A 14997-nucleotide genomic window follows, 5' to 3' on the forward strand; every position below is an offset into this window, starting at 1 on the left:
ATGCTTTACATCACACGATTTTTGGTTTTCGGGCTGAGGGAGGTTTCTATGGTATACTATTTGGCGCCTTTTTCACGTGATTTTCATTTTCGGGCTGAAAAGCCCTTTGCAAATTACAAAGGTTTGATGCCTTTTGCACGTGATTTTCATTTTCGGGATAGAAGAGACATTTGAAAATGTTTAAAGTTAAAGCTAATTTCGGCTTGAAAGGCCTTTTTGCAAAACTCATGAATAACTGACATTTTTGCCCTCTTAACCGATTTTTCAAACTTATGCGAAAATTAATCTTCCTTTGTGAGAATTTTGAACATTTAAAATTACGCGACTCTCTGACATTCACCCCTTGGCCCTGCAACTTAAATCAACAGACGCCCCATCTCTTTGTACGGTTCATGATTCAACCCTCTCATCGTGGACGGAATCATGCCCGACATTTGATACGAACTCCTCAGGACTTAAGGAAGCAGACGGTTACACTCTCCTGCAAGATCATTTCCTCATACTACTACCTATTGCACCTCTATGGCGAATAAAAATTCAAAATCCCACACCGGGGGTGAGACAAAAAACCAAAAAAGAAAGGGGGGACCCTGTTGGCGACGGGGAGTGTGTGCAAGGCACAACGGGGGCTTCTAGAAATGTTCATGTGACAACAAAAGATTGAGATGTAGGAGCAGAATCTTCTCCCAAGAGACCACACATCGGCAACTCTAACCCCATTGGAAGATTATTTGATGTGCAAGGTCAAGAAGCGGTTGACGCAATATTGCACGCTTCTTTTATGCAAATAGTATACCATTTAATGTTGCTCACTCATCTTTCTATTAAGAAATGGTCTAAGATATCAATAACGGACCAGTTGGGTATAAACCATCTGGGTATGACAAGCTTCAAACTACTCTAATTGATAAAGAAAAGGTTTGATTAGAGTAACAAACTGCACCAATGAAAAGAGTGTGGCCTATTGAAGGATGCAATATTGTAATGGATGGGTGGACAGATGTCAGGAATCGTCCACTACTTAATATCATGGTAACATGTAGCAAAGGGCCTTATTTTTTGAAGGCAATAGATTGTTTAGGGCAAGAAAAAAATGCATAGTATCTTCATAACCTGTTATGTGATAGCATTGAGGAGGTGGGGGCATCACATGTAGTCCAAGTTGTTAAAGATGTTGCCCCTGTTTGTAAAGCAGCAGGCATGTTGGTGCAAAAAAACGTATAGGCATACATTTTGGACACTGTGTTGTGTGCATTCATTGAATAATGCACTCAAGGATATTAGCAAGTTCTAGTGGAGTTCAAATTCACAGAAAAGGGTAGAAAAATGCAGATGTTCATATGTAACCATCACCACACACGAGCCATTTACTGAAAATTTGCCAAGATGGAGCTTCTCAAACCTGTTCATACACGATTTGCTTCTTATTTTATTCTTCTTGAGTGTCTTTGTGAACTCAAAGAAGCTTTGTGTTCCACTATAGTTAGTGATACATGGGTAACTTGGAGGCAATCTACATCAGATATTGCAATTGAGGTGAGAGGTAAGGTCCTTGATGACCTTTTTTGGGCTGATGTTGAATTTGTTGTGGACTTTATTAAGCCCGTGTGTGAGGTGATCAAATTTGCAAATTCAAACAACCCATGTTTGGGAGAAATTTAAAAAGAAATAGATTTCATGTGTGAAAAAGTTAAGAAAATAACAGATGCAAAAGACCCTTCTCTATACCCTTTGATAGAAGAAAAGATACATGGAAGATGGAACAAATTTAACACACCCCTTCATTCTACTGCCTATGCCTAAAATCCTAAATGGTATGATATACAAGTGACCAAGAAGAGGGCTCCATATGAGGATAGAGAGGTAATGAAGGGATTTTGGGCTGCAATAGAAAAGATTTATGGCCAAGGTGAGGATGCTTCAATTATGAGTCAATGGAATAAGTTTTCATGTGGGCATGGTGACTATTCTTCCGTGGAAGCTTTATGTGATATGCATGCAAAGAAAGACCCTATACAGTGGTGGTGGAATCATGGAGAAGAAACCCATGAATTTGCAATCATTTGCAATATGATTGCTCTCACAAATAGCCACCTCTTCATCTTGAGAGTGAAATTGGAGTACTTATGGCTTTATTCATTCACTAAACAGAAACCAATTAGGGTCAAAGAAGGCAAAGAACCTGGTGTACATTCATGGTTCACTCACATTCTCTCTCGTGTAGAGCCTCTGTAGGAGGGTCCTTCACACAAAAGGGACCAAATTTCACCTGATGGAGAAGTTGCAGCCACGATGGATGAGGTGGTTGAAGGAGATGGCGTTAGTGATTTACCCCCAATTCTAATACCAACAGAGGAACCTAAGTTTGAGAGTGATGAGTATTTGGAGAATATCATAGCTAAGGATCCTTGATATGGATGATCATGACATACAAGTGTAGAGGATAGATTTCTGATTTTATTTTTTCGTTTGTGTATCAAGTTATCAACCTGTCTATCAAGCTATAAACATTTTTGCATTTCAATATGTAATCTAATATCCAATATGTAGTGTGAACTCTTTGACTATTTGACAAAATGACATTTGTCATTTGTGTATTTAAACCAAAGAAACGGGACTTGGACTCGGCTCGGACTCGGCAAGGCTGAATCGGACTCGGAGTCAGACTCGGCACGGCTGAATCGGCTGGACTCAAGAAAGTGAAAAACTCAAGATATTTAGAGATTTTTTAAGATTTAAAACTTGTTTCATGCACCCTTTATTGAATACACCTTAAAGACACAACAACATCATCAAACTCGGCTCATTTGATTACATACACAAGTATACATCAATCACATTAGCATAAACGCAAATTGTAGCTGAAGGAAATAAGAAACATAAATATATAAATATTGTCAAATGTATACAATATTACAAAACTCGTGGAATAAAAAATCCATGTCATCATATGATCATCATCAAATGTTCCACACAAATACCAAAGGTAAATACAACTACAAGCCTATGGCTCAGAGGAGCGTGCACCCTCTCACCCTGGCCCCCTGCGAAGGCGTTTAAGGTAGGTCCTGCATGATTCGGCAGCCATAGTCGCTCCCTGTGACACCATGCCATGCTCACCAACATCAGGAACATCTGTGTCACTATCAATATCTCCTATCTCTGCTCGTGCTCTCTGCTCCTCCTCTGCCATGGCTACAGTCTCAGCCTCTATATCTACCTGGTCGATCCAATCAGTGTCAAACTCGAAGGTTAAATTTTCCCTGCTTCTATTGACGCAGTTTCCCCCTATATTTTTCAATGGGAGTTTGGGGGCAGCGCCCCCAAGGTGGGGTCAAGGGGCATCTGTGTCACTATTTAGTAAAGGCATCAGGTGTTATTTTTCTATTGGCTGACATGTTGTAACCCTAATTTTTCTCATTCTCAGGCGGAGGGTGTAGTGAACAAAGACGAGATTATTCATTTTTAAAAATGCATTTTTTTTGGCCTTTTTTGGGCCTTGCCGTCGGCCGAGTCCCAGGCACAAGACTCGCCGAGTTTGGCGAGTTTGCTCGCCAAACTCGGCCGAGCCCTAGTCCGAGCTCCAGAGACTCGGCGAGCATGTCTCGGACTCGGACTCGCCGAGTTTGGCGAGTTTCAGGCGATTTTCTAATCTCTGATTTAAACTTTAAAGTTTATGTTAAACATTGTTCTTGTTTGAGAGTTCAATGTCATGATATTTTGTATAAATTATTAAATTATATTAAAATAAAACTGGCACCTCCAAGTACCCCATCTCCTATTTTTCAAAAATAAACGTACCGAAATCAATATCATTACCAGTACTGGTCTCCATTCATATATTAGTTTGTGTGAATTTAATTGCATTCTGGATGTGATTATTCAAGCGAATTCCTTGGCAATGTTTGGTATATTTTAAGTTGTTGGCAAAGCTTTGATAAAGAAGTTAAAGGGTTTTCAACTATGATAATAAATATTTGCAATAGATGTTACAGATTTTATCATGGTTTGGCAAATTACCATTGTAATTTCTCTATAGTTACTCAGTGTAGTTGCTATATCCAACTCCTTTCTTGAAAAGCATGCAACTTGATTTACATAAAAGAGAAAGCAAGACACAATAGAATAGAATTTCAATCTTCCAAAACTCAAAACACAAACGCATTAAGCTGATTCATGAGAACGGTAAATAACCTGTATTGGAGCCATTCTAGGTGGAAGCCTTAATCCTAGATCATCACCATGAGTCATGATAATGCCACCAACCATACGTGTGCTCACTGCCCAAGAAGTTTGCCATACATGTTGTTGTTGTCCATTTTCATCAGTGAACTGTAAAGAACATAGAGTTTGCTGGATGAATTAAATATTTGATGGTGTTAAATCACATTTACAAACTAGAAAAAGGGAGATGCACAAAAAAAAATAGAGTATAATCTAAGGATTAAGCTTACTTTATTCTACTCTTCTAAACTGCAGCAACCAATTTGGAGAAATCCACTTCCCACCATAAAATCATGCATACATGTTTCATGTATAATATTTAAACAATAAATACTCTTATTATATTTAGTCAAGTAGCAGTTCAGGGCAATATTTTGGAAAAATACCAAAAAACTAGTAGCTCATATTGTGCAGCTTAGATTTATGCAAATCGTATGAGTTTGCTTAGATCTTTAGTAATCTTAGTATCGAGAAGATGTCTAGCTCCTTGAAGCTCTGATGGAAGTTTAATCTTGTGTTTATCTTAGTTGCAATCTATCTTCTAGACTTTGAAACTCTATACGCTCTTATTGAAGCAATTAATGAAATGTATACCATGTGGTTATTTATACTCTTGGCCTCAAATTTAATTGTGGATGGTTGATATATCCATTACAATAATGATTCCCACCCTTTACATTCTGAGTAGTTGTGTTTCCTTTATGTGCTTTGCAGAATACAGCATTTTTATATGCCTTCCCTTCATCTATATTGATAAACGATCTACTAGCTTTGTCACACTGCCCCATTTCTTTTCTGTTTAATTCAATCTCCTATTCTTTGCCCAATATGTAAATAGAATATTAGTATGCTAAGATGGGGGAATTCAGACCAATGTGGAGATTTCTCAAGCTTAAGGAAGCTATGCCTTGACTTCTGAGTTCTGAATTTGAACTGATGGGAATGATGATAGAAGTCCAGTTCACCTAATCAACAGTATCCAGACCCCATACAGAAAAAGGAATTAATTAGAGTTATTAAGTTGTTGAAAACCACTGAAGGTGATGTTTACACCCCTATAGCTACAAAAACTGAGGCACGAGTATATGATGAGATTATCAAAATTATGAGGCAGGCGGTTCTCTAAGTATTGCAAAATTTTGCAGAGAAGATATTTCACAGAATCTAATTAAGCTGTTATAGTTGTTGGTGGATAGGGAAGCAAACAGTAATTAAAATGTGGAAAACCTGGTATGACATGTAAACTCAAGTAATGGGAGGCAGATACCAAGATGGACAGTCTTCAATTTTGGCACCACTATGGATATGATGCCCACATCTACTTAAAAAGCCATCAGAAGATCTTTGAACTGCAACCCAATAAATTTGAGTCTTGAAGATTATGGCAGGAGACTAGACAATATGGATATACAGGCAGGAAACTAAATTTTAGGAGGTGATTTTAGGCATGCAAAATGAATAAAAGAGAAACTCATTACCTAGTGCTTCAAAGTAAATTATGGGCAAAGGATGGCTAATTCGATTCAAAGAATATGAAGCAAATACGATCACCAAAATCCCTATGAGCGAATCTCAAAGAAGACCCTATTCTATTCCAAGGGACTTGACTTTTACTCCTAAGAGGATAACAAAAAACTTAGACAAGGTAGAAGCAATAGCACAAAGAAGGACAAGGATAAAATAAGTTCAATATCTTTTTAAGACCTCCAATTAATTTGCAAAATCATGCAATTAACTTTTAAACAACACTGAAAAGACTTGCAAAATAATTGCACCGATTCACAACAAAGAGTGGCAAAGGCCTACAAGTATCCAGTAATGCAACCACCTGCCAAGTCAAATATAGCAAGGATCCATGATATAGGAGTAACAACAGATAACTAGATCAACCTCACTAGTGAAGCCACAATCCATTGGACACATGCATTGGTAGCAAAGAATCAAATGCAGATCTTCAAACTGTGCAAGAGAGATTATGAAACAATGACAGTGAGAATCTCTTCGTGCAAGATCAAAAAATTACATACCATTTTGACACTAAAAACTTGATAAATTATCAGAAAGTTTGAAACTCCTATAAAAAACTTAATTGTAATGTCCCCACACCATCCTCTTTTGCGAGTGTTGGCCAATTTTCAAGTTTTTTCCTAGATTTCCTAATGCACCAGGAGGGTTCTAGAGTTCTTGGTAACTCAATTCTTAGTTACAATGGGTTTCGACTGTTGATGTTTATAGCTTTGGTCGTATTCCTTCTATGGGCCGACATAGCTAATCTAAATGTCTAATTGGCCTATCAGTCTTAGACATTTTATAGATCAATTTACAAACATTTATTCATACCGATTTAATAAAAGAGACAATTAAAATGCCAATTAAGCAAATATGATTTGCTTATATACATTACATAACGAGCCAACTTAAAAGTCCACCACCGTTAGTGAAAGAGCACAATGCATCATATGGAGACGTGTTCCTTTGAAGGGTGCCGACCCTTGGGGGAAGAGTTACCACTAGCGGATATAGAGGGAGATCATATCTCCCTTCCTTGGCACCAATCATTTTTATACAACAAGCAGATCGAGGAATATATTCTTCAGCAGATCGTTTATATCATCCTTCAGCATCTCGTGTTCAACTTCAGCAGTCCGATTCCTTCCTTAGCAGGTCGTATTCATAAGGCAGATCGAACTTATACTATATACATTTCTTTGGAAGTTTGGGTTGCATTCACTGCAATCTAGTGTGAATCAATTTGATCATATAGCTTCAAAGTGTGAGCATTTGTAAAGACATCTTGCTAATATATTACAAGACATTTGTTGCTGGGTTTTTCACCTTCAAGAGGAAGGTTTTCCCAGGGTATATACTGTACACTTGTGTTTATCTTCTATCTAATCTGATCATAAAACTTAACATGGTATCAGAGCCATGGTGAAGTAAATCGTGATCAGATTTCCCTATAACAACAAAGTTCTCCTTCATCTCTCACCTTCAAGAAGGAACATCAAAGCCTCAAAAATGGTGATTGGTCTTAAAGTCGAGGTTAGGCTTGAAGGCGCATCGAACTTCACTTCGTAGAAGTTTAGAGTGCTTATTGCACTTGAAGAAAATGATCTTCTTCAGTTTGTGGAGGAAAAAGACTTATCCGAGCCAGAAGATCAAGGGGAGAAACTTCAATTCAAGAAGAATGCCATAAAAGCGAAAAAGATATTGATTGACTCCGTGAGGGATCACTTAGTGCCTCTCATTTCCAAGATGACAACTGCAAGAGACATGTTCAAGACCTTGGAAGGCCTATATGAGATCAACAACACAAGTAGGGCTCTAACATTGAGGCAACAACTTCATCAAGTCAAGATGGTGAAAGGAGAATCGGTCATGTCATTCTTCATGAAGATCTCCGAACTGAGGGATCAACTAAGCGCTATTGGAGATCTGGTGGTTGATAAAGATCTTGTCATGTTGCAATCGAATGGCCTTCCTCATTCTTGGGAGCTATTTATTCAAAGTATAAGTGGGAGATCCAAATTACCTGAGCTTGATCATCTTCGTGCGGATTGCATTCAAGAAGAATCTAGATTGGCTGCCAGGGGAATTGCTAAAGGTTCTCAAAATGAAGACACTCATGTTCTTGCCACTCAATCTACCAAGAAAGGAAGAAATTGGAAGAAGGGCAACGTCAAGAGGAATAGAGATCAAAAATCAGATTCTGCACCTGATTCAAAGAAGAAGAAAGATCTCTCTCACATTCAATGCTTTAGATGTGACAAGTTTGGTCACTATGCAAGGGACTGCTTGACAAGGCCTAAGCAACAAATGGCGAACATTAATGAAGTCTCAACTCAAAAGGAAGCAGAAAACAACTCTAATGGATTCCTCTTCATATTAGCCTTATCAAGAAATGTTCCCACGGATAGTGACACTTGGCTAATTGATAGTGGAGCTTCTCGACACATCACGGGCTATCGAGAACATCTTTCAGATTTGGTGGAAAGGGAGTCTAATCTCCAAGTAATCATTGGAGATGATGCTCGCCATTCAGTGAAAGGATTTGGTGCCACATCACTAAACCTAGAATCTGGAATTTCTCTTCATCTAAGTGATGTCTTATTCATGCCAGGAATCAAGAGAAATCTTGTGTCTATTTCAGCCTTGGAGGATAAGGGTTATCAAATAGCATTTTTTGAAGGGAGAGTTCTTGCATGGCCAAAGAACTCCAGCATCAAGATTGCTCATGTGATCGGGAATCGACATGAGAGTTTGTATAAGCTTTCCACTCATCCAGTTCAAGCCTTTCTACATGACTCTTCCAGTTCTAGCAAACTATGGCATAGAAAACTTGGGCATCTTCATTTCAAGGATCTCCCATCATTGGAGAAGATGGTTAAAGGTATTCCTAAACTTAGTCATGTACATGATGGAACTTGTAAAGGTTGTGCTATGGGTAAAAATATTAAGAGTCCATTTCATAGCAGTGAAAATAGGTAAAAAAAAAATTTAGATCTTGTACATTCTGATTTATGTGGTCCAATGTCAATTGCATCCCTAAGTGGATTTTTGTATTATGTAACTTTCATAGATGACTACTCTAGGAAGACTTGGATTTATTTCTTAAGGTCTAAAGAGTCTGATGAAGTCCTAGGTAGATTTAAATAGTTTAAGGCTCAAGTAGAAAACTTATCTGGAAAGAGAATTAAAGTTCTAAAGTCTACTAATGGAGGTGAATACACCTCTGGTAGCTTTCGTGATTTTTGTATTGAGGCAAGGATCAAGAGGGAGTTTTGTGTCCCTTGCAACCCACACCAAAATGTGGTTGCCGAAAGAAAGAACAGATCCATTGTTGAAGCTGCAAAAGCCATGATCCATGATCAAGATCTTCAAACCTTTCTCTGGGCAGAACCTTCTAGAACAGTAGTGTATGTTCAGAACAGATATCCTCACCAGATATTGCAAAATATTACTCTAGAGGAAGCCTTTTTAGGGATTAAACCTGATATCAATCACTTAAGGATCTTTGGTTGTCCAGTGTATGTTCATATACCCAAAGACAAAAGAACCAAGTTGGAACCTTCTGGCAAGAGAGGAATATTTGTGGGCTACAGTGAAACCTCTAAAGCCTACCGAATTTACATTCCCGATCAGAAGCAAATAGAAGTGAGCAAAGATGTTACATTTGAAGAAGATGTTGCATTCAGAAAATCTAAAGGTTCATGCATGGAGATAGATGATGGGACTCCTCAAGACATGGACATTGATCATACTCCTGAGATTCAGAGGGAGTCCATTGAACATGTAGCAGATGATGATCCAATTGAACCTTTGGATCCTACTGATGGGCCTAGAGATATTGTTGTCAATCGAAAGAGACCTCTTTGGGCAAGAAACACTATGCAAGAGGCAGAAAAGTTCACAGCTCCTAGAGGCACATTCAAAGAAAGTAAAAGACCACAGAAATTCTCTAGCTATGTTGCATTAATGTGTAATCTTATTGAGACTAAACCTTCCAGTGCTAAGGAAGCCTCAAAACTGCAAGTATGGAAAGATACTATGGATGAAGAATATCCATCCATTATCAATAATGATGTTTGGCATATTGTACCTAGACCTAAAGGAAAGTCAGTTGTATCTTCCAAGTGGCTATACAAGATTAAGCATGCAGTTGATGGAATGTAATGTCCCCTTCTCAATGATGTGCATTCAGTGGTCCATTGGCCTATTCCGGAGACTCGTAGGCTATTTGGAAAGGAGAATTAGGGTTTCCTATTTTATAGGAGGATTCTTTTGTGTTTTCAAGGCGTATATGTGGGAGTTTGACAGTTTGGATTTTGGATTCCTTCTGGGTTTTCAGAGAGCTTCAAGATGGTTCGACATGCATCTGCATCGAGTGACTTTTTCCTGACTTACTATTTTTAGTAAGTGCGACGACTGCTCAGAATGTGGTTAAAATCACTTTGGAAACACTTACTATTTTTAGCAGGATGCTATTTTTAGCAAGTACTATTTTTAGCAGTTCTATTTTTAGCAGGATGTCAGCTGGCCTGTTCAGATGGCTATTTTCAGCAGGTCAGTTTGAGCAGTTGGTCTTCCAGCATTTTTTGGTGCTATTCTTGGCAGGGATTCTATAGCTCAGCTCAGATGACTATTTTTGGCAGTTCAGTTCAAAGCCCCAACTCAGTTCAGTTTTGGTGATTTCCAGCACTTCAGTCTCCGGCTCAATTTGGCAATAATCAATATTTGAGGAGAAGGCATTTTAATATATATTATACCTTAGGCATGAGGTATTAATAATTGATTATTTTATGGATGGACGACTTAGGAAGGGAGAAAATATTAATTTTATCCTAAGTCTATTTGGGCGAAAATTGCATATGACTTCAAGGGGGTCATCATGGTGTTAATAAGTAAATTATAACTCAAGGCAAATGGGCGATTTTCTAAGTATATTGCCTTAGTTATATTTTTTATTTGGAAGTCATAGTTGGGCGCCCACTTTACACTTTATTTTATGACACTTATATTTATTAAAAAGGGCGAACTTGTGCAAGGAAATGAAATGAAATGCAATGCTAAATGTGGATGAAATGGAATTGCATTTGGTTTGGGCGTAATTGGAGTGCATTTGAATTTGAATTTGGTTGGCAAAAAGTTATAAATAAGTGACTTGGGCTCTCATTTTGGTATCTTGAAAATCTGTAATGTTATGCTGCCGGATTGGCGACAGAACTTGAGGCTTCGGAGTGCATCTCCCTAGTGCTACCCGGTTTCGTACTTGAAATACAGTACCTAGCTGTGCCTTGTATTCTTCTACATTCTCAAAGTTTTGCCATAGACATCTTGGTGTTGAAGTGATTCTGGAACTTGCTGGTTTCGCCTGTGGCTGAAGCACATTTTTGCTCACACCTCTCTGCTAGAGCGACTGACAGTTATGGGTATCATTCCTATCTTCCTTCCCAGCACTGGCAATAAACTTTGTAAGTTTATAGCATGTTTGTTTGAGTTTTAAATTTATTATGCTAAATCGAAATCTCTAGGCTAGGCGTGGGTTTTCTGCCTTGCATTGGGATGCGTGCAAATTAAATAAGGGTCTTTTTGGGGTGTTGTTTTGATTGGTTACCATTGCATATGACGTACGGTGGGTTTGGGACTGGTTTGAGCTGATTTGGATGTAAAATGAGGGAGTTATGAGTATTTTGGCATTTCTCTAGACTGCTGGTCTATGTTTCCAGCCTGCAGATTGGTTGTAACAGAAATTTATATCTTTATTGTAGAAATCTGCATTACTCTCCTATCATTTCTATTATTGTAAGGCTAGGTAGTAGTACTACTAACCAGTTCTATCTTTGTAATTCTCATCCCGCTGAATAAGTGGAAGAGGCTGGCTTGCCGCCTGATATGCAACAATTTGTAATTTTCAGTCCTCCCACTAAATAAGTGGTCAAGTGATAAGTTCAATGCTTTGGTCCTCCCGCTGAAATATGCGGTAAAGTGATTGTTTAATATAATGTCCTCCCGCTGAAATACGCGGTAGAGTGATTGAACTTCAATTTCTTGTAATTTTCCCTTGGTCGGTTTACCGCCAAGATGTTCAGTTTCTATCCTGCTGGATAAGCAGAAGGGGCTGGCTTGCCGCCCATGCATTGTAATTTTCAGTTTGTTTATTGATGCTGACGATCCTCGGAACACCGTATGCTCTCACCCTCCTAGTCTGGGCTCTCGGTGAACAAAAGGTGGAAGGGTTCCCTTTCAGTTGTTTTGCTTACTCCTCTAACCTTAACGGGTTATTTGTTGTGGATGAATTGTTATTGGCCTGAAAATCAAAAAAAAAAAATTAGTGGGTTATTACATGGAAGCATTGAGAAGTACAAGACTTTGTGGCTCGTGGTTTCTCTCAAAAAGAAGGAATAGACTATGAAGAAACATTTTCTCCTATTGCTTGCTACACTTCCATCAGGACCATCATTGCCATTGCAACAACTAAGGGATGGAAGTGAAGATAGCTTTTCTCAATGGGATGATTGAAGAAGAGGTAGACATTGAGCAACCTGAAGGTTTCATAATTCATGGGAAAGAGTCTCATGTATGCAAGTTGAAGAAAGCATTATATGGTCTTAAGCAGGCTCCTCGTGCATGGTATGAAAGGATTGACAGATACTTGGTGATTTTGGGTTTCTGCAAGAATGATGTTGATCTGAATCTTTACTTCAAGCTATTCAATGGTGAAGTCTTAATCTTGGTTCTATATGTTGATGACTTATTCCTTACTAGGGAAGATCATCTCATCCTTAGATGCAATGAGTTGACTTCAGAATTTGAGATGAAAGACCTAGGACTCGTGCATTTCTTTCTAGGTTTGGAAGTATGGCAAAGGCCTAATGAGATTATCTTGAGTCAAGGAAAATACACCATTGACATCTTGAAGAGATTTGGAATGTTAGATTGCAAGTCAATGTCTACACGAATGAAGACTACCTTGAAAAAATTGAGGGAATCTACAGCTAGTTCAAATCTTGTGGATCCCACTATGTACAGGCAATTGATTGGATCTTTGATGTATCTAGTTAACATTAGACCGGATATTTGCTATGCAGTAAGTGCACTTAGTCAATTCACGTGTGAACCGAGATAGATACATCTAGTTGCAGCCAAGCATATCTTGAGATACTTGCGTGGCACAATTGGATATGGCTTGAAATATTCTTCCAATGTGGACCTGAATCTGCAAGGCTATTCTGATTCTAATTGGACAAGGAGTGTTATTGATCGAAAGAGCGCCTCTGGTTGTTGCTTCAGTTTGGGATCTGCTATGATTTCCTGGTGTAGCAGGAAGCAGTCTTCAGTGGCACTGAGCACCGCAGAGGCAGAATACATTGCAGCATGTGTGGCAACTCGTGAAGCAGTGTGGCTTCGAAAGCTCCTTGCAGGATTGTTTGGACAATCGTTGGAGCCTACAGTTATTCATTGTGATAACCAAAGTTGTGTGAAGCTATCTATCAATCCAGTGTTTCATGATAGAACAAAACATGTTGAGATCCAATACCACTGCATCAGAGATATGGTACAGAGGAATGTTGTTCAGTTGAGATACATTTGTACTGAGGAACAGACAGCTGACATTCTCACTAAGCCTCTTGCCAAAGTGAAGTTTGTGCATTTTCGAGACAAGCTTGGAGTTGTGGAGAACGAAGCACTTGCTAAGAGGGAGTCTCGACATCAGTAATTTCTTGAGATGTACTATAATGCACTCTTCTCTGTGAGAGAAGTTTGAGGTGGAAGCCCTTGTTTAATGCATTCTTCTCTGTGAGAGAAGTTTGAGATGCAAGCCCTTGTTAAATGCATTCTTTTATGTGAGAGAAGTTTGGGGTGAAAGCCCTTGTTCCACCCTCTGGGAGTAGCCATGGTGGATCCACCCTCTGGGAGTAGCCACGGTGGATGTCATGTGAGAGACTCCATGACTTAGCACTTGTGTCTATTCGCCCTCTGGGGGTAGCCATGGTGAACGTCATGATGAGATGACGACATCACGTTAAGTGATTCCGTGATGGGCACTTGTGTCCATTTGCAATTCCATACATGGGAGTAGCCATGGTGGATGTTACTATGTGTCTCAGATATCGAGAAGGATTCCTCCCTAGCTAAGAGGGAGCGTTGACGTTTATAGCTTTGGTCGGATTCCTTCTATGGGCCGACATAGCTAATCTAAATGTCTAATTGGCCTATCGGCCTTAGACATTTTATAGATCAATTTACAAACATTTATTCATACCGATTTAATAAAAGAGACAATTAAAATGTCAATTAAGCAAATACGATTTGCTTATATAAAATCATGTAATTATTACATAATGAGCCGACTTAAAAGTCCGCCACCCTTAGTGAAAGAACACAATGCATCATATGGAGACGTGTTCCTTTGAAGGGTGCCAACCCTTGAGGGAAGAGTTACCACCGACGGATATAAAGGGAGATCATATCTCCCTTCCTTGGCATCAATTTTATACAACAAGCAGATCAAGGAATATATTCTTCAGCAGATCGTGTAAATCATCCTTCAGCATCTCGTGTTCATCTTCAACAGTTTGATTCCTTCCTCGATAGCTTGTATTCATAAGGCAGATCGAACTTATACTATATACATTTCTTTGGAAGTTTGGGTTGCATTCACTGCAATCTAGTGTGAATCAATTTGATCATATGGCTTCAAAGTGTGAAGCATTTGTAAAGACATCTTGCTAATATATTACAAGACATTTGTTGCTGGGTTTTCACCTTCAAGAGGAAGGTTTTCCCAGGGTATGTACTATGCAATTGTGTTTGAATTATCTTCTATCTAATCTGATCATAAAACTTAACATCGACAACAATTACTATTTATAAAAATTGCTTGCATGGCACCGATCTTTCTAGATTTTTCTAGGTTTGCTTTCTTTGGTTCTTGGAGAAGACTGCTATTTATAGTATGTGCTCATTTTGGCACCGAGCAGCATTATTCAACACCAATAATGTCTTGACATGTTCGGTTTCAATTTTCGATGCTTTGGTGGGCCTTCCTACAACGTGCTTGGAATTATTTTAATATTTGCACTAAAGTTATGTTTTTAAGATTTACTTTAGTGTTTAATATTATCAAATTAAGTTAAGTTTCTCAAAATGGACACCTAGAAGAGATTTGAGGGGAGGGGGGTATTAGAATAATATCTTTCTCTTTGTGTTATTAATGGTCATTTAAGTTGTTTCTAATTTCGCCTCTAGTTAATGATTGTTTCTTTTAGAAAC

General features: G+C 38.6%; 1 protein-coding gene across 1 annotated transcript in view; it reads right to left on the minus strand.

Moving 5' to 3' along the window:
• The window catches only part of LOC131029585 (proline--tRNA ligase, chloroplastic/mitochondrial), a 142959-nt gene that overhangs the window by 102614 nt on the left and 25348 nt on the right, over positions 1–14997 (minus strand). Inside the window, exon 7 of the mRNA XM_057960114.2 lies at positions 4195–4332. Coding sequence (XP_057816097.1) covers positions 4195–4332 — 138 coding nt within the window. The remainder of the gene's footprint in view (positions 1–4194; positions 4333–14997) is intronic.

The sequence above is a fragment of the Cryptomeria japonica genome, chromosome 3, assembly GCF_030272615.1.
Source record: "Cryptomeria japonica chromosome 3, Sugi_1.0, whole genome shotgun sequence".
NCBI classification, from domain to species: domain Eukaryota; kingdom Viridiplantae; phylum Streptophyta; class Pinopsida; order Cupressales; family Cupressaceae; genus Cryptomeria; species Cryptomeria japonica.